At 41.5% G+C, this 18,857-nt stretch overlaps 2 protein-coding genes across 10 annotated transcripts; both read left to right on the top strand.

Moving 5' to 3' along the window:
* The first annotated feature begins 214 nt into the window (after window positions 1-214).
* LOC117404163 (protein FAM107B) lies at window positions 215-8,281 on the top strand. 5 transcript variants are annotated; one of them, XM_034006932.3, is made up of 6 exons: window positions 215-2,026; window positions 3,408-3,520; window positions 3,996-4,140; window positions 5,887-6,028; window positions 7,200-7,335; window positions 7,500-7,604. In XM_034006932.3, the coding sequence occupies exons 2-5, from the start codon at window positions 3,409-3,411 to the stop codon at window positions 7,314-7,316; spliced, it is 516 nt and encodes a 171-aa protein (XP_033862823.2). In that variant the 5' UTR covers window positions 215-2,026; window position 3,408; the 3' UTR covers window positions 7,317-7,335; window positions 7,500-7,604. The 5 variants fall into 5 exon arrangements, with proteins under 5 accessions (XP_033862823.2, XP_033862818.3, XP_033862819.3 ...); XM_034006927.3 differs by lacking the exon at window positions 7,200-7,335 and having other exon boundaries at window positions 7,500-8,281; XM_034006928.3 differs by lacking the exon at window positions 7,200-7,335 and having other exon boundaries at window positions 215-1,880; window positions 7,500-8,281.
* Window positions 8,282-9,048: 767 nt separating this feature from the next.
* On the top strand, window positions 9,049-18,641 carry renbp (renin binding protein). 5 transcript variants are annotated; one of them, XM_059017296.1, is made up of 11 exons: window positions 9,049-9,138; window positions 10,723-10,920; window positions 11,325-11,400; window positions 11,485-11,560; window positions 12,543-12,721; window positions 13,904-14,128; window positions 15,131-15,212; window positions 15,462-15,637; window positions 16,002-16,133; window positions 16,882-16,969; window positions 18,268-18,641. In XM_059017296.1, exons 1-11 carry the CDS (start codon window positions 9,074-9,076, stop codon window positions 18,345-18,347), a joined length of 1,377 nt encoding a protein of 458 aa, XP_058873279.1. In that variant the 5' UTR covers window positions 9,049-9,073; the 3' UTR covers window positions 18,348-18,641. The 5 variants fall into 5 exon arrangements, with proteins under 5 accessions (XP_058873279.1, XP_034770839.2, XP_034770840.2 ...); XM_034914948.2 differs by having other exon boundaries at window positions 9,050-9,143; window positions 10,787-10,920; window positions 18,268-18,637; XM_034914949.2 differs by having other exon boundaries at window positions 9,053-9,138; window positions 10,787-10,920; window positions 18,268-18,637.
* The last annotated feature ends 216 nt before the right edge of the window (window positions 18,642-18,857 follow it).

The following is an 18,857-nucleotide window of genomic DNA, read 5'->3' on the forward strand; positions in this document are numbered from 1 at the left end:
ACGAAACCTGGAAACGCTGAACCCCAGGTTTGTAAGTGGTGATTCTGTATTATACTACCTATCATGTACGTAGCTTTAGAAATATCATTCCTGAAAAACCGCTAGACGCACAATGCAGCTTTTACATTTATTTTAATGTTAAACTAGACCAGGTAGGCTGACATTATAGAGAAGGTGTCAGATCTTGCAGCGGTTTAGCAACCTCTAGAAATGCGTTCTGGAGTTTTATACAATATCTTCCATTAGTATAAAAATTGTCCATGTATTTGCAAATTAATATAAATGCATGCAAAGACTATTGAAATACCAAGTGTTTTGTAACTGGTTCACTTTTCAGCAGCATCATTCATCAAATGTCTGCCTGCGTTGCTGGCAAAACTGTAGCAGGGTTATAAATACCTACCATTAATGCAATGAGGCGCACGAAAACACAAGGTTTCAAATTTCCTGGATCTGGTCATCCACATTGTCCGTTTCCTCCTTGTAATGTTTGAGTCACTCTCAAATGTATTTGAGGAAGAAACCGTTTTGGGGCTCATTCTTATTTTTGGAAGGTGATATTGAAAATAGGTGGAATGTAGTTTTGCATGTGGGTTTTGGCTCTCTCTTGGGGTGGGGGGGTTGATTTAAAAAAAAGTATACAGCGTCACAGTGATTTTCAGTCAGTAGGTGGCACTGTGGTACAAATGAGATTTTAGTGTGTGTGTTGGGGGGGGTGTTTAAGATGATCTGAAACATGGTTTTGTTCATTTTTTAGATGGTACAGAAGTACACAGTTAGAATTAGACATTGCAGATCAACGACTTTGGATAATTCACAAGAGGGGGTGGGTTTTACACTGTGGCGAATCAAGCTTGTTGTAAAACCTGGAATGGGTGAAACTGCTATGCAATAGGAGTCTTATTTCCATTGTTATAGGCCCATTATTAAGCTAGCTATGATCTTAAGATACACTCCTAAAAAACAAAAATGTGTGTTTTATAAGGGAAGCTAAAATTATTTTTGCATACAGAAAACCAGTTATGCTTTCATTCACCTCTTCAAATAACGAAAGTAGGTATCAACTTGTTGGTCATCTCTGTTGCCTCCAGAGAGAGAGAGAGAGAGTCCAATATAGCAACTGTGGGATTGGATTTGAAAATTAGTGTTACTCTGTTTATCGAACTACCAGAAAGTTGTGCGTACATTTGTTTCATTTTTGTTCCAAAGTTGTTGAAGTTCTTTTCACAAAGCAAAACAACCTGCGTGCATTAGTGTATTTTCTGTGTATTTTCATCCCTTCCTGAGTCAGCATTTTACAGGAATCTGCCCGTATTCGTGTGTGATCTACATTTTTGTATATGTGTGAACTGTGGGGATTTTAATAAAAAAAAAAAAAAAAAAATGGGTAACAATTGCTGCATCTTTATTTTTAAATGTGTGCTTTTAAAAAATGCTCCAACTTCTGTTTTTAATGTCTAGCTCCTGGACTGAATGCACCTTGACAAATAACACACAAAAAATAATTCTATACAATGCAAATGTATTTTATACAGCGCCTTCCCTTCACGCCACGGCACCCCAGAGCGCTGTACAAAGTTAGTTACAAAACAAGAGGGCTCCCGAGTGGCGCATCCAGTAAAGGCGCTCTGCGTGGAGTGCAGGATGCGCCCTGCAGCCTGGAGATCGCAGGTTCGAATTCATGTCACAGCCGGCCGTGACCGTGACCGTGGGTTCCTAGGGGGCGGCGCCCGGGTAGGGAAGGCTTAGGTAGGCAGGGCAATCCACGGTTCTACAAACTAGGGGCATACAAAGCAAAAAGATCTGGGTGCAGTTGATTCAAGACGATTTTTATGAACAACAGGAGTAGGCCTGCAGTGTTAAATTTCTAAGTGAATTTGGTAAGTAATTCTCCAGGCATAGAGATGGACACAGACGTCCCCAGAATGTGATATTCTCAGCGACTTTTGCTAAATAATGTGAACATCAAGTTCCATGACCATTGGATAAATAGTTATCCAGGGATATACAAAAAAGTGTGATATGGGTACGTGCAAAGAAGAAATAACGTGCATGTGTGTAATATGTAGCTCAATTTAAACCAATGTTATTAAAGCATGGAATCAGGAAGGGAATCAATCATTCGTTTTGTGGTGTTTTTTTTTAGCTAGCCAGCCCTATGATTTGACATGTGGTTTGCAGATACTCTAGTGTATAGATACAACTTACGTCGACTGAATGTGCAGCACTGTGCCGCAGGTTAGTAAAATCATTGTGAGAAAAAAAAAAAAAAAAAACACACGTTATAATTAAATAATCACCCGGAGGCTGGCTTCGAATAGCGAGGGATGTTTTACCTGTCTCAGGTGTCGGCTGACTCCTCTCGAGTACAAAAATACATGACAACACAGTCAGCGTGAACGAAAGACGAGAGTCAGTTCAAGGTACGTGAGGCTTATCTTGTAACCTTCAGTGTGTTATTTTCAAAAATAATAAATTTAAAAAAAAGTTATTTTGCAATAATTCTTGTATCTGTTATGAAGACCGTTCACTCCATGTCAGTTTTTTTCCATTCTGATGAATTTCATGGAAACAATGTTTATTAGCAAACGTCAAATATTATATTTTGCTGTCGTTTTTAGTGTGAAAAAAAACCTTGAAGGAAAATACTACACAGCAACAAAAATAAAACAAATATTACGTACATTAAAACAAACTGTGGGCTGTGTTTTATTGTTATTTTTTTAAATAAAAATTCTCTAAACAAATACAAAATGTTTGTTTTGTTTTTACTGCATTTTCAAAATAAGTTATTTTTTAATGATATTGTAGGCCATGTACCGCTAATTTTCGACTTTTTTTTTGCTAGTTAAGCACTGTAAAGCACAGAGAGGTATGATAAAGCATATTAAAAAATCGAGCTATGGTAAACTATGGAATATTGTAACTATGGGAAAACTGCAGAACGTTGCCATGTTTTGATGTCAGTTTTCTAGTCCCATGGTCTTGGAATAAACTTCAGGAAGAACTGAAACTTCTGCCTTGATACTTTTAAATGAGTTAAAACAAAAATTGCCTCTTGTAATTTGGTCAACATGTTGGTGTGTGTGTGTGTGTGTGTGTGTGTGTGTCTGTGGGCAGGTATTACTATCAATGTGCGGTCAAAAGTTGAGAAAATATCCTCACAAAGATAGTAACTCCTGAAAAAACCGCACTTTATAAAACACGTTTTTAAGAACTAAATATACCTTTAAAAAAAAAATAGTCGACTTTCACCCTGTGTGGAGTTTTGTCTGCCTGGAATTGGAAATAGTAAATTAAAATACAGTGAGAGTCAATGAGAAGTCCCCCAGAAATATAGGATTGCAAACGTGTGTGTGTCACTTTCCTGGTTAATAAATGTTACATGTGTTTTTTTTGTTTCCCAGGATGCCACAGGAGCAGTGGCTGCAAACTAAGACTCACATCCTGGTGTCACTGAAGCTAGTCCGCACAATGAAAGCTGGCTGTGGTACCTCTGAACAGACTGCCTCCAAAGAAAGTGAGTCCGCTCTGGAGAGGGGCAGGGATGCATGTGGCAACTGGAGCCCTCTCATGAGAAACACTAAAAAGAAACTTAATAAATTCAATGACAAGCGTTTCCACTAGAAGTCTTTCTCAGCGTCTTCAATAGAAACACTGAAAGAAACTTCATAAATTCAGTGACAAGCGTTTCACTAGAAGCCTTTCTCAGTGTCTTCAGTGTTGAAAATGCGTTTGGGTTGACACATTTATATCCCTGTAAAGTTGACTACCTCCAAACCATTTGAGAGTGTGTGCTTTTTCTCTTGCACTGTTTGTATGACAGACCCGATCTCTCGCGTCACTCACCAGCCTAAGAGTGAGCGAGAAATACACTCAACTTGATTAGAGGTGGCCACTAAACACTTAGCAAATTGCACCAGCACCTCAACACAGTGTATACGTTGGAGCTGTTTGGTTTAGTTTAGCATCAAATTCCTCTTGCTTTCTTTCAGCCAGAGCGACCCAAGAAGACGGCACCAGAAACTTTACACCAATCAAAACGCCTGCTGCGATCCCGCCCTCCAAACTGGCCAATCCCGTCAGGGTGTCTCGGGCCCACCAGGACCTGCACAAGGAGCTGCTCCTTGCGCACAAGAAGTAAGGGCATTGTGGGTAATGTAGTTCTGCTTCAATGCAAAAGGAGACTAAGCCAGTAGGAGTACATTGAACATGCCTTTATGTGCAGTTTTTATAATAATTATGGCCATTATTCATAGCGTTACGTGCCACCTGTTTGCCATTAACACTGGCAATGGTACCACAGTAGCATTTTCACAAAAATACCTGAAACTTGTTAGAAAATGTATGGTAAAGCATAGGGAAGCCATGTAAAGCACAGAGAGGGATGATAAAGCATAGGGAAGCATTGTAAAGCACAGAGAGGTCTGGTAAAGCATAGGGAAGCATTGTAAAGCACAGAGAGGTCTGGTAAAGCATAGGGAAGCATTGTAAAGCACAGAGAGGTCTGGTAAAGCATAGGGAAGCATTGTAAAGCACAGAGAGGTCTGGTAAAGCATAGGAAAGCATTGTAAAGCACAGAGAGGTCTGGTAAAGCATAGGGAAGCATTGTAAAGCACAGAGAGGTATGGTAAAGCATAGGCAAGCATTGTAAAGCACAGAGAGGTCTGGTAAAGCATAGGGAAGCATTGTAAAGCACAGAGAGGTCTGGTAAAGCATAGGGAAGCATTGTAAAGCACAGAGAGGTCTGGTAAAGCATAGGCAAGCATTGTAAAGCACAGAGAGGGATGGTAAAGCATAGGGAAGCATTGTAAAGCACAGAGAGGTATGGTAAAACATAGGGAAGCATTGTAAAGCACAGAGAGGTCTGGTAAAGCATGGGTAAGCATTGTAAAGCACAGAGAGGTCTGGTAAAGCATAGGGAAGCATTGTAAAGCACAGAGAGGTATGGTAAAGAATAGGGAAGCATTGTAAAGCACAGAGAGGTCTGGTAAAGCATAGGGAAGCATTGTAAAGCATATATAGGTGTGGTAAAGCATAGGGAAGCATTGTAAAGCACAGAGAGGTCTGGTAAAGCATAGGGAAGCATTGTAAAGCACAGAGAGGTCTGGTAAAGCATAGGGAAGCATTGTAAAGCACAGAGAGGTCTGGTAAAGCATAGGGAAGCATTGTAAAGCACAGAGAGGTATGGTAAAGCATAGGGAAGCATTGTAAACCGCAGACAGGTATGGTAAAGTGAATTTTAAAAACATGGTAAACTTGCTTAGTATAACCATGAGAAAACTGCAAAATTATGTAAGTGGTAATCCTATATAAGGCATGACTGTAACTGTATAACTCTACAGGGCACTGCACCTGTCATAGATGTGTCTAATGTGCTTCAGTAACAATCAGACACACTTCAGTTCAATCAGCTGGCTGTGGTAGTCAAATGAGTTTCCTGCCCTTCGGGCACAGAAAACTGCATCTCCAGGGTATTAAAAGTATATGTTCATCTCTGTGAGCCCGTGGCTGTCCGCCTGCATCGCAGTCACGGGTACCAGCCCAGCGCTGTCTGCTATTGATGTGAAGATAAGAGCCTTTTTTGTCTCCATTAACCAGCCTGCAGCAACCCAACACCTGTCGCGCTGACAGAGATATTGATAGCACAGGTCAGCCAGGTAGCTGGCTGGGTATAATCTAACCACATTAGAGCAGAGGAGACAAGCTCACAGCGCAAACAGATTATTAATCACAATGCCAATAATCAAAATGTTCTTTTTTATTATTTAGTGTGTCCAATTATATCCCTTCACCCTCCCCCCAGCCAGGACACGAACCTGTGCTCTATGACTCGCCCTGCTCAAAGTTTTCTGAATAGAGACCAATGTTTCCTTCTCATCTCAGAGGGCTGTGTGTGACGAGCAAGTCGGAGCTGCAGCTGGTGTTGGAGAGGAGAAAGAAGGAGCAGACCCAGAGAGAGGAGGGGGAGCTGGGCAGGAGCCCCCTGGAGAAGGAGATGCTGAAGAGGCAACAGAGACACCAGCAGGTGGGGAATGAAAATGAAAGCACTTACACTGTGCCCTTCATTCCACACAGACTGGCCCACAGTTTAGCACAGAAGGCTTTGGCGTTTGCAATCTATATAGATAGATATATATAGATATATATTATTGTTAATGTGCTAATATGGCTTCCAGTAGACTTTTGTAATATCATTTTGTTGTTTATTTGATTACATGTCAAATAAAATATTTAAATTATGGTCATAAAGTCTCAATCCTAAAATTATAGGCGATGCAAAACTTTTGGCCATAGCTGTAGTACTGCATGTCACTTTAAAGTGGTACAGTCTAGTTAATTTGACAATGATTGATAATATAAAATGCTGTAATGAAAAACTGTCTCTCGTAAAACGTAACAAATATTTGGTGAAACAAATCGACACCGTTTTACCTAAAGAAAACGAATATCTTCTGAAAAAATGTTAGTGTATTAAAATTCCAAGTTACATGATCCTGGTCATAGGATTTGAAACCCTGGTTAGATTTCAAATAAATATTTGAGTATTACAAAGAGGCCATTTTTATGTCCGAAGGCAGTGCGTTCCAAAGATGAGATGCTTGATATGCAAAGCAGGCACGTTGGTCCATATTAAAAAAACAAAACAATGAGAGCGCCTTCTATTCTGCAGTCTGATCCACCCTAAAGTTTCATAGAGATTACAATGCTGCTGGTTGTAATCTGCATTCAGTATAAATCCTGCAACACTATTATTATTATTATTATTATTATTATTATTTATTTCTTAGCAGACGCCCTTATCCAGGGCGACTTACAAGATATCACATTATTTTTACATACAATTACCCATTTATACAGTTGGGTTTTTACTGGAGCAATCTAAGTAAAGTACCTTGCTCAAAGGTACAACAGCAGTGTCCCCTACCAGGAATTGAACCCATGACCCTCCGCTTAAGAGTCCAGAGCCCTGACCACTACTCCACACTGCTGCCCTATTACAGCTCTTAGAACTGAGAAGCGCTCATCTATACTGAATCAGCATAGTCTGTTACAGGTAATATTGTTTGAGTTACCAACAAAAACACTGCCTTTATGTTTTCAAGTCAATGAATTCCAAAGATGCCCGCTATACCGTGGTTCTACATGCCCATGGCCACAAGGGGAGCTCTAACCCACCTCTTCTCATTGCTTGACAGCTGGAGAGCGTACAAGCTAAGGGGGGCACGGAGAACCACTACGAGTTTGTGGTGGTGAAGGAGAACCTGAGAAAGACCAGTAGGGGAGAGCAGGGTCCCTTTGCCCCAGCATTGTGACACTCAGACAGGGGAGGAGGTATCACCGACAGGCAGGACTCGGTTCAAACTCCAGAATCACATAAACTTTTATTATTTTCAATGTTTTTGTTTTTTTTTTAAATGTAGAATACCCAATTATTTTACCCCTGAATTTCTCCACGAATTTAGAGTGTCCAATTATTTGTTCCCCCTTCACCATAGCATTCCCCCACACAGCTGCTCAGGAGAGCTGAAGGTTCAGCGAGTGTCCTCCGATCCCACGGCCGAGCCAGCTTCCTCTTCCACACCCAGGAACTCGAGAGCGGATGTCAGCGAGCTACCGCCCCCTGGAGGACAAGCCCTGCAGGTTTCTGCTCCGAGCTTGGTGGCTGGCCAGTAGAGTCTGCTGCAGTGTGATGAGGAGAAAGTCTCTCCTGGTTTTGCCTCCCAAACCCTATGTGCTCCCATGACTGTATGACTCACCCTGCACACCGTGCGGCCGTGTCTTTAGTGTCTTTACCAGGTGAGCCACTCTGGAACCCCCACAAACCTTTATTTAACAAATAATCATTTTCCCCCAGATCAACCCTCTTAAAGGGTACATAAGGACCTGTTTGTTTTATTGTGTTACGTGTTCCCATGTGTTGCTACAACTGTTTGCGTGAGGTGTGTGTATTGTTTTGTTTATTTTATTTTCTTTACATTTTGACCACTTTTTTCAAACTTTTAAATTGCATTCCCTGCCTCAAGATGGCTTCACATGTACCCGCATGGACCTCTCAGAACTACATTTCCCATCATCCTCCCACTCACATTTGTAACCAAGATGGATTTACCAGTGAGCAGGAGGATGATGGGAAATGTAGTTCTGAGATGTCCATGCTGCTCGGAGCCAGACGAGCTCAGGTGAGCCAAATAGCCTGTCTATGTAAATGTTATATTAAGTCATGTAGCTTATCTGATGTATATGCAATTTGTGATTTTGAATTAAAAAATAATGAAAATGATACAGTAATGTGTGTTTGTGTAAGCGGGGTGGAGTATGCTTTCACTGTGATATGAAATGTTACTTGCTTAATTCTGATTGTGTGTTTAATGATTAATATTCTGTTTCGCTTCCTCAACCACGGCCATTTAATTTTTATATTTGGACCACCAGCCAAGTTAGCTTTTTAAGTTTTTGTGTTTTGATTAAACAAAACAATTTTTATAACTGATTTAAAATAGCGATATATAATTTAAAAAAAAATAAAATAAATACGATTGTGGTGTTATATACTTATTTTAACTGCTTCAATGCATTCCTGGTTTTCACTCTGGGAATCCAGTAACTCTAAGCAAGCGTCAAAGTCGTCTGAGATCACAGAGGTGTGTTCACTTGTAATTCTAGAGGTCTGGCATGTCACACACAGAGAGAGAGAGTGGAAATTGCTGAATGCGGCTCACTTGGGTGGCGTAGGTTGTTTCACTAAAAATGAAGTCACTAGCAACAACTTCATATAAATGTCATGTTTCGATTAATATAACTGCACTAGCACCTAGTGAGGCGATGTTTTCCATATATCTCAAAATATATAACCGTGTACAGTCTTGAATAAGCCGTTGGAACGGTGCAGTATAGAAAAAAAAAAAACATTTTATTATAAAACGTAAATTATAACGCTAATTTTAAAAAAATTAATAAAATACGTGTAGGCACTGAAAACAGGAAGCACAGTCATGTGATCAACACAGCCATCCCTTCCCCTCCCCTCCCCCACGCTTCCTCAACACGTGATCCGCTGCTGACCGGTCATATGACCGATTCCTGCAAGCAACGAAAACTTAAATTTTACATTAAATACGGATCGTCACTTGGCAGGTAAGGTAAGTATTTTACACGTAAATTACACTGTAAAATAAATAGACCTGCTTTATTCAATAGGTTTAACATTAATGAAATACTGGGCGTATGACTGCATCAAACCGAACTTCAGGTAGCAGAACATTATATTTAGGTATAATTATTATACCATATGAATAACTGAATATTTGTGTACTGCATAACGCTGCACAATAGCTCAACGTCATGTTTTGATGACAATGTTCTTTAAGCGAATGTCATGCATTACTTACATAGAAGATATCTGTGCATTGTATTTTATAAGCATACCGTTAAGATTATTAATAATAATAATAATAATAATAATAATAATAATAATAATAATAATAATAATGCACACATTTTAAACTATTTAGAATTTACTAATTAAAAGTGGTATTAGATTTAAACAACAATAAAAAAAAAATACTTGCAGTTTAAGTTTTGCACAGTTAATACTTTGTAAAATATTCACGGTTGACTGATTTTGAGATTTTTTAAAAAAATTGTTTTGGTCGCACTGTTAAATGATACACTTTTTTAAAATGTATTTCGCTGAAGTCGCCATTCACCTGGTCTCGGAGTTGAAAAACAGTAAGGGAGGAGTCGATTTGAGAGGAGTCACAAGACAGGACGTTTTCATAATGTTCAACAATATCACGGCCACGTTAAAGTGGAAAAGTGGTGTATCACAAATTATGCTTTATTTATTTATTTATTTATTTATTTACTTATTTAAATTGGTTTTTTTGGGGGGCTGTCCCAGGGCAATAAATGGTGTGTTTGAGGCTGCACCCCAAAATGTAGGCTTCTGTATTCTACTGTAGAGTAACGTATAATAATAGATTTGCTGCATATTCAGTTTATCCAGAACTATTAAACACTCAAGTGTAAAACTTAGAAATATTAACTGAAACTCAATACATTCAATGACAAACGTTTCCACTAGAAGTATTTCTCAGTGTATTCAATAGAAACACTAAAAGAAACTTAATGAAACCCATGTCTTCATTGAAAATTAATTTCGAAAAAGGCTTCTTGTGAAAACGTTTATTAATTCCAAGTTTATTTTAGTATTTAAACATATTTGATTTATAAGACAAATTAATTTCCTGTTATGGCAATATGGCCCCCAAAATCAATAAATCACCAGCAAACGGTGTACCCCAAATTATAGAAATCAGTAAATCACCAGCAAACGGTGTACCCCAAATTATAGAAATCAATAAATCACCAGCAAACGGTGTACCCCAAATTATAGAAATCAATAAATCACCAGCAAACGGTGTACCCCAAATTATAGAAATCAATAAATCACCAGCAAACGGTGTACCCCAAATTATAGAAATCAATAAATCACCAGCAAACGGTGTACCCCAAATTATAGAAATCAATAAATCACCAGCAAACGGTGTACCCCAAATTATAGAAATCAATAAATCACCAGCAAACGGTGTACCCCAAATTATAGAAATCAATAAATCACCAGCAAACGGTGTACCCCAAATTATAGAAATCAATAATACAGATAACAGATAACCAGAGAATAAGGCATAGAAACTGAGAACTTCCTTTATCCTTCAGCAGTACCGAAGAGCGCGTTTTCAAGTTTGAGATGAAATGTTTGTTTCAAAACTGCACATTCCAGAAGTGCAACACAGGTGTGATTTCTGACAAGACCATGTCAAAGACGGAGTTAGAAGGGTTCCGGAACAAGATCCGGGCAGAACTGGACCGGACCGTGGACTTCTGGGTCAAACACTCGCATGACCAGGAATATGGGTAATCCTGCCAGACAGGGCTGTTCGGTTTACAGTACAGCGTTAATGTATATGAGCTTTGTAGTTTTCCACATACTTAACAAAAAACAGACACAAATTGAAAAATGTGACATTACGAAAGCTATCATGAAATACTGTACTACTATTATGGCTTCCGGTAGACTTTGGCGATGTCATTTTGTAGTTTCTTTGATTACATGATGCTAAATAAAATAATTATGTTCATATAGTTTATGATAATTACCCAGATGTGCCAAGATTCAACTACAATTAATAAGGAGTTACACAATTGTAATCAGAATTTACCCCAGGTCAGCCCTGGTTTTAGTTCAAACACAAGCTGTGTTATGAACAAACTGCATGCGAAAAAAGGTAATGTTCTTCACCCTATGAATCCGATTCCAGGGGTTTCTTCACCTGTCTGGGGAAGGACGGTACACCTTACGACGATCTGAAGTACGTGTGGCTGCAAGGAAGACAGGTGAGAGGGTACCAGTTTTAAAACCACATTCCTCTCAGACTGTCCCTGTTAAGGGTGTGTAATTATACAGTGCGCCCCCTACAGGTGTGGATGTATTGCCGGCTGTACAGGACCGTGGACAGATTTCGCACACCGGAGATACTGCAGGCAGCCAAAGCAGGTAAAAAAAAAAAAGCTCAAACCATTATTCCATTGTAATTTATATTCCCGAAAGGTAGTTCCATCTTTTGGCCCACAAGGTTCCTCGTTGAAGTATTCAGCCCATCAGTGCTCATCTGGTTCTTAGTAGCTGATTGATCTCAAAAGTTTGTCAGGTCGGGTCTTGAAGGATCCCAGTGATTCAGCCTCAACAACATGACTAGGTAACCCATTCCATCCCCTCACCACTCTCTGTGTGAAGCAGAGTCTCCTTCAACAACATGACTAGGTAACCCATTCCATCCCCTCACCACTCTCTGTGTGAAGAAGAGTCTCCTTCAACAACATGGCTAGGTAACCCATTCCATCCCCTCACCACTCTCTGTGTGAGAAGTGTCTCCTTCAACAACATGACTAGGTAATCCATTCCATCCCCTCCCCACTCTCTGTGTGAAGAAGTGTCTCCTTCAGCAACATGACTAGGTAACCCATTCCATCCCCTCACCACTGACTGTGTGAAGAAGTGTCTCCTTCAGCAACATGATTAGGTAACCCATTCCATCCCCTCCCCACTCTCTGTGTGAAGAAGAGTCTCCTTCAACAACATGACTAGGTGACCCATTCCATCCCCTCACCACTCTCTGTGTGAAGAAGAGTCTCCTTCAGCAACATGACTAGGTAACCCATTCCATCCCCTCACCACTCTCTGTGTGAAGAAGTGTCTCCTTCAGCAACATGACTAGGTAACCCATTCCATCCCCTCACCACTCTCTGTGTGAAGAAGTGTCTCCTTCAACAACATGACTAGGTAACCCATTCCATCCCCTCACCACTCTCTGTGTGAAGAAGAGTCTCCTTCAACAACATGACTAGGTATCCCATTCCAACCCCTCACCACTCTCTGTGTGAAGAAGTGTCTCCTTCAACAACATGATTAGGTATCCCATTACTGGAGTAGTATGCTGGGGTTTTTTTTGTATTAAACTGTGCGATTTTCCTTCTAGGTGGCGAGTTCCTGCTCTCTCACGCCTGGGCGCCCCCTGTGGCCGGCTCGCGGAAGTGCGCCTTCTGTGTGACCCGCCGTGGGGAGGCTGTGAAAGTCCAGAGAAGTGTGTTCAGCGAGTGTTTCTATGTGCTGGCTATGGACGAGCTGGCCAGAGTCACAGGAGAGTCGCAATACCAGGTTACTGTGCACTCCTCTGTATAAAACTGTATAGACTTCATGGAGTTTACAACGCTGTGCTTTACAAAAAGGACATTTCGGATTTGTTGAAGAGCAACCAGGCTAACTGAGGGAACAAAATCTATTTAGAACAAATAAGTTTCAACAGAATAAACAGACAGTGTAGAGAAGCATTTAAAAAGGCAATGCTTGGGTATAGAGTCAAAAGTGTACAAATCAAAGGAGGTTATGATGAGGTTGTGTAATGCACTAATGAGACTGTACTTAGAGTACCATGTCCAGCTGTGGTCACCACAGCGCCAAAGAGACAGTGTGGCCCTGGAGAGAGTCCAGCAAAGAGCAACCAGACTGATCCCAGCAGGGCTTAAAGGAATGAGCTACGAAGAGAGGCTGAAACAACTGAAGCTATTCAGCCTGGAACAAAGAAGAAGCACAGCACAGAAACCAGGACCAGAGGACATAGTTGGAAATTAAGTGGAGATAGACTTAGGACAGGGAGAAGGAGACACTTCTTCACACAGAGAGTGGTGAGGGGATGGAATGGGTTACCTAGTCATGTTGTTGAAGGAGACTCTTCTTCACACAGAGAGTGGTGAGGGGATGGAATGGGTTACCTAGTCATGTTGTTGAAGGAGACTCTTCTTCACACAGAGAGTGGTGAGGGGATGGAATGGGTTACCTAGTCATGTTGTTGAAGGAGACACTTCTTCACACAGAGAGTGGTGAGGAGATGGAATGGGTTACCTAGTCATGTTGTTGAAGGAGACTCTTCTTCACATAGAGAGTGGTGAGGGGATGGAATGGGTTACCTAGCCATGTTGTTGAGGCTGAATCACTGGGATCCTTTAAGACCCGACTTGACAAAGTTCTGAGATCAATCAGCTGCTCCGGATGAGCATAGATGGGCTGAATGGTCTCCTATGGCTCAGCTCATAAACTTTCTTTAAGTAGTGGTTGTTGGTATGTAATAAATGACATGTTCATACATGTAAATTGTTACATATGGGATCATTCCTTTAAGCCCTCTGGTATTAGTCTGGTTGCTGTTCATTGGACTCTCTCCAGGACCACAATGTCTCTTAGGTCTGTGGTGACCAGAATTGAACAACATCCATTAACCCCTTCCCCTTATGTTCACCCTGTTTTGAGTTACTGAGATGAATCTGCTCTTCCTCCGCTCAGAGTGAGGCAGTTCGAGTGATGGATCAGATCGTACACTGGGTTCGGGTCGACCCCTCTGGTTTGGGACGGCCAGAGATGCCCGGGGCCGTGCCCCTCAACGCCATGGCTGTTCCCATGATGCTCCTGTGCCTGGTGGACCAGTTAGAGGAGGGCAGAGGAGAGCTGGCTGAGAAATACAGTGAGCTTGGACAGTGGTGTGTTCAGCAGATACTGCAGCATGTGCAGGTACTGACTAGGACCTTACACTGAGCAGCAGCTAACGCTACAGCCAAAGGTTTAGCATCACTCTATAGAATTAACTTTGCTTCATAAAGTCGAATGAAACCTGCTGAATAATGTTACCTTAACATATAGAATTCCACTTGCGTTGGTGAAGTACAGAGTCATTTTTAAAATTGTATTAATGACATTCAAGGCTGTCTCTGGCCTTGCTTACATTAATGAGATGCTTATCCGAAAACATACTTAACAAAAAACTGACAAAGTTGCCTGCCTTGGTTCTAGATCAGCCCAACTGTCTTTATTGAGGCATCTTGTGATCGGCCACTTTGGATCACTTTACAGGGTGTAGATTGCAGTGGTGAAACCAGGTTAGGGCATACATGCCAACAGTCCCTATATGGTTGGGACAGTCCCGATTTCCTTGCAAATGTCCCACGTCCCGATGCATAGGAAGAAAGTCGCGATATTTACACATACAAAAAAATAATTTATTCTGCACAGTAGAGTTAGTGAAAACCACACACTGTGCTCTTCATGCGGCCGACACATCTGCTGATCACTAACTTATACAAAGGGAAGAACGCTTCATTGTCTATTTTTACTGTCATGATGGCTGTGTTGAGTTCAGGGGGGATAGGTCTATTAAATGATAATGAGTGTATGATGCTTATAACCCCCCCCCCCTTACACCCAAGTTTCCAAATGTTGGCAAGCATGGTTAGTGTAGCCTGGCTGTTGTTGAAACCCAGCAGTTTATAAAAGGTTGGATCAGGTGAGAGGCGTTTTACTGGAAAATTGAGTTATTTACATTATCAACATCTCTCTCTACCAAACGACAGAACGTATCTATTGAAGAATTATAGACCACTGTACAAAAATCGACTATAAACTTTGAATTTTGATCTTGAAGAATTAATATTAGACACTTTGGCTGAACAGTAGTAAAACAGTGAGGCCGTGACTTTTTGAATCTGCTTGCTTTGTAACGGGCGTTTTTGTGTGCAGAGAGACGGGACCGCAATTTTAGAAAATGTATCGAAAGACGGCAAGGAGCTGTCTGGCTGTCAGGGGAGACATCAGAACCCAGGTCTGTCTGTCTGTCTGTCTGTCACTTTTATTAAAGTGAATCTGTCGTGTGTTGGGTGTCTCTTAGGGCTGCAAAGTGAAGCTGAGCAAAATGTCTCTGTGTGTGAATGTGTGTCTCTCTCTCTCTGTGTTAATGCCTGTCTGTCTCTCTCTCTCTCTCTCCCCCTCTGTGTATTAACGCGTGTCTCTCTCTCTCTCTCTCTCTCTCTCCCTCCCTCTGTGTATTAACGCGTGTCTCTCTGTCTCTCAGGTCACGCTCTGGAGGCAGGCTGGTTCTTGTTGCAGTACGCAGTCAGACACGGGGACGAGGGGCTCAAGAGGACAGCCATTGAGAAGTTCATGATTCTTCCCTTCCACACGGGCTGGGACCAGCAGCAGGGGGGACTGTTCTACTTCCTGGACGTGGACGGACACTGTCCCACACAGGTACACACTGCCCAGTATGACAGCAGTGTTGTGCGATGCCTCTTAGATCAATCAGCTACTAAGAAGCAGGAGAGCATACAGCTAAGGCCAAAGGTTTTGCATCACCTCGAATTTTAGGATTGAGATATAAAAAAATCTAAACTATATGAGCATAATATTGTTATTTTATAATCAAAGACATAGGTCATACCTATGGCTGTAAGAATATAATAAATTAAATGTTAATACATTTTCTTGTGTTCAATGCATTAAGCTAGTCAAAGTACATGCTAAGAGTAAAGAACTACACAAAGTAAATCAAAGCCAGTGAGGTGGGGAGGGTGAGCGATCGGAATTTCTATAATGTGTGTGTCTGTGTGTGCAGCTGGAGTGGAGCATGAAGCTGTGGTGGCCACACTGCGAGGCTCTCATTGCGTTCCTGATGGGATACACCGAGACCTCGGACCCCAGGCTGCTGGAGAGATTCTCCCAGGTCTACAGCTATACCTTCACTCACGTGAGTCACCTCGTCACTGGACCTCAAGAATCCGCTAGCACCGGAGCCTAATGCAAACACACTAGCAATATCCACTGCATACACAGCGCAACGCTAAACATGAGAGTATAAAAACACTAAAAGAAACTTCATAAATTCAATGGCAAGCGTTTCCACTAGAAGTCTTTCTCAGCGTCTTCAACAGAAACACTGAAAGAAACTTCATAAATTCAATGACAAGCGTTTCCACTGGAAGTGTTTCTCAGCGTCTTCAATAGAAACACTGAAAGAAACTTCATAAATTCAATGACAAGCGTTTCCACTAGAAGTCTTTCTCAGCGTCTTCAATAGAAACACTGAAAGAAACTTCATAAATTCAACGGCAAGCGTTTCCACTGGAAGTCTTTCTCAGCGTCTTCAATAGAAACACTGAAAGAAATTTCATAAATTCAATGACAAGCGTTTCCACTAGAAGTCTTTCTCAGCGTCTTCAATAGAAACACTGAAAGAAACTTCATAAATTCAATGACAAGCGTTTCCACTAGAAGTCTTTCTCAGCGTCTTCAATAGAAACACTGAAAGAAACTTCATAAATTCAATGGCAAACGTTTCCACTAGAAGTCTTTCTCAGGGTCTTCAATAGAAACACTGAAAGAAACTTCATAATTTCAATGACAAGCGTTTCCACTAGAAGGTCTGTCTCAGTGTCAGTTCGATGAAAACGTTTCTTTCAGTATTTCTAAACCGAGCTCTGCTGCGTGTTTCCTAGTTTCCCGACAGCGAGCATGGGGAGTGGTTTGGCTACTTGAACCGGGAAGGCAAAGTGGAGCTGGATTTCAAAGGAGGACCTTTCAAAGGTGAGTCGAATACAACACAAGTTGAATGGAATGGGTTACCTAGCCATGTTGTTGCTGCTGAATCACTGGGATCCTTTTGAGCTCAATCAGTTTCTAGGAACCTTGTGTGCCAAAAGATGGAACTACCGTTGGGGAATGTAAAGAAACTGGAAAGCGCACCAGGTCACTTTCTGAAAAAGCAGTTATGGAGGAAGATGGAGGACTAATTCAGAAAATGTACTTCTAGAAAGAGACTTTGGTTGATTTAGGCTACATCGTGTCAAAGAGAAAAATGGCTAAATATTTTCATGATCTTTGATAAGTACGTGAGAGGATTTAATTCGGCCCATCAGTGATCGTCCGGTTCCTGGAAGCTGATTGATGTCAGAACTTTGTCAAGTCGGGTCTTTTAGGATCCCAGTGATTCAGCATCAACATGACTAGGTAACCCATTCCATCCCCTCACCACTCTCTGTGTGAAGAAGTGTCTCCTTCAGCAACATGACTAGGTAACCCATTCCATCCCCTCACCACTCTTTGTGTGAAGAAGAGACTCCTTCAAAAACATGACTAGGTAACCCATTCCATCCCCTCACCACTCTCTGTGTGAAGAGTCTCCTTCAACAACATGACTAGGTAACCCATTCCATCCCCTCACTGTCTCCTTCAACAACATGACTAGGTAACCCATTCCATCCCCTCACCACTCTCTGTGTGAAAAAGTGTCTCCTTCAGCAACATGACTAGGTAACCCATTCCATCCCCTCACCACTCTGTGTGAAGAAGAGTCTCCTTCAACAACATGACTAGGTAACCCATTCCATCCCCTCACCACTCTCTGTGTGAAGAAGTGTCTCCTTCAGCAACATGACTAGGTAACCCATTCCATCCCCTCACCACTCTCTGTGTGAAGAAGTGTCTCCTTCAGCAACATGACTAGGTAACCCATTCCATCCCCTCACCACTCTGTGTGAAGAAGTGTCTCCTTCAGCAACATGACTAGGTAACCCATTCCATCCCCTCACCACTCTGTGTGAAGAAGTGTCTCCTTCAGCAACATGACTAGGTAACCCATTCCATCCCCTCACCACTCTCTGTGTGAAGACATGTCTCCTTCCCTCTGTCCTGTCTATCTCCACTTAATTTCTAATTATGTCCTCTGGTCCTGGTTCCACTTAAGTATTGTTTAGGGTTAAACTATGTCAAGTCCTTTTAAGATTTTATAGACTTCAATCAAGTCCCCCCTAATCCACCTGTAAATTTATAATCTATTTTTATTAGTAAATCTATAAACTATGTAATGTGTACTGTTCTTCCAGGGTTCTTCCACGTCCCCCGCTGCCTGTACATGTGTGAGAGACTGCTGGATGGCCTCCTAGGAAAGCCCCAGGCTTCGTGAACAGAGGACAGGCCCAGAGCTAACCTGTCAAGAGCAGGGTTGTCCAAAGTCGGCCCTTCCACTCCGTGATTGAGATTTAACTGTCCCTGCGATACTGACGCCCAGGCCCACCGAGAGGGTGGGGAGGCAGGGGAAATTATCCCAGGGCCCGCCCCTCCTGCACAGGACCATTTGGGTTTGTGCCAAAAAATAATTCTCTCTATCTCTATCTCCTATACTTTTTTTTTTTTTTTTTCAAGGTTGCATTACACTACACTACCTGGGTAAGGCAATATGTAATTGTAATAAAATAAATACATATTGCAATCTGTCGTGCTTTAAGTGTATGATTCCATTTACTGTCTTTATCACAGAAGCTGCCATTTCGTTTGATCACCAAGTGATCGCAATATACACACGTCACAATAGAGGAGCCACATACCAAACAATTCCACGGGCCCATGAAGGCTGTCGGCAGTAATAACACAGTAATAACAATAATATTTATAATGCCAAACATGATGCAAATAG

Source organism: Acipenser ruthenus, chromosome 56 (genome assembly GCF_902713425.1).
Source record: "Acipenser ruthenus chromosome 56, fAciRut3.2 maternal haplotype, whole genome shotgun sequence".
NCBI lineage: Eukaryota > Metazoa > Chordata > Actinopteri > Acipenseriformes > Acipenseridae > Acipenser > Acipenser ruthenus.

What these genes read in the sequence shown, in the direction of transcription:
- LOC117404163 (XM_034006927.3), top strand. Translation starts at nt 3,409, where the DNA reads ATGCCACAGGAGCAGTGGCTGCAAACTAAGACTCACATCCTGGTGTCA. An exon ending in ACAGACTGCCTCCAAAGAAA is followed by an intron (nt 3,521 to 3,995) that starts GTGAGTCCGCTC and finishes GCTTTCTTTCAG; the next exon opens with CCAGAGCGACCCAAGAAGAC. An exon ending in GGCAACAGAGACACCAGCAG is followed by an intron (nt 6,029 to 7,499) that starts GTGGGGAATGAA and finishes CCTTCACCATAG; the next exon opens with CATTCCCCCACACAGCTGCT.
- renbp (XM_059017296.1), top strand. Translation starts at nt 9,074, where the DNA reads ATGACCGATTCCTGCAAGCAACGAAAACTTAAATTTTACATTAAATAC. An exon ending in TGTGGCTGCAAGGAAGACAG is followed by an intron (nt 11,401 to 11,484) that starts GTGAGAGGGTAC and finishes CGCCCCCTACAG; the next exon opens with GTGTGGATGTATTGCCGGCT. An exon ending in CAAAGGAGGACCTTTCAAAG is followed by an intron (nt 16,970 to 18,267) that starts GTGAGTCGAATA and finishes CTGTTCTTCCAG; the next exon opens with GGTTCTTCCACGTCCCCCGC.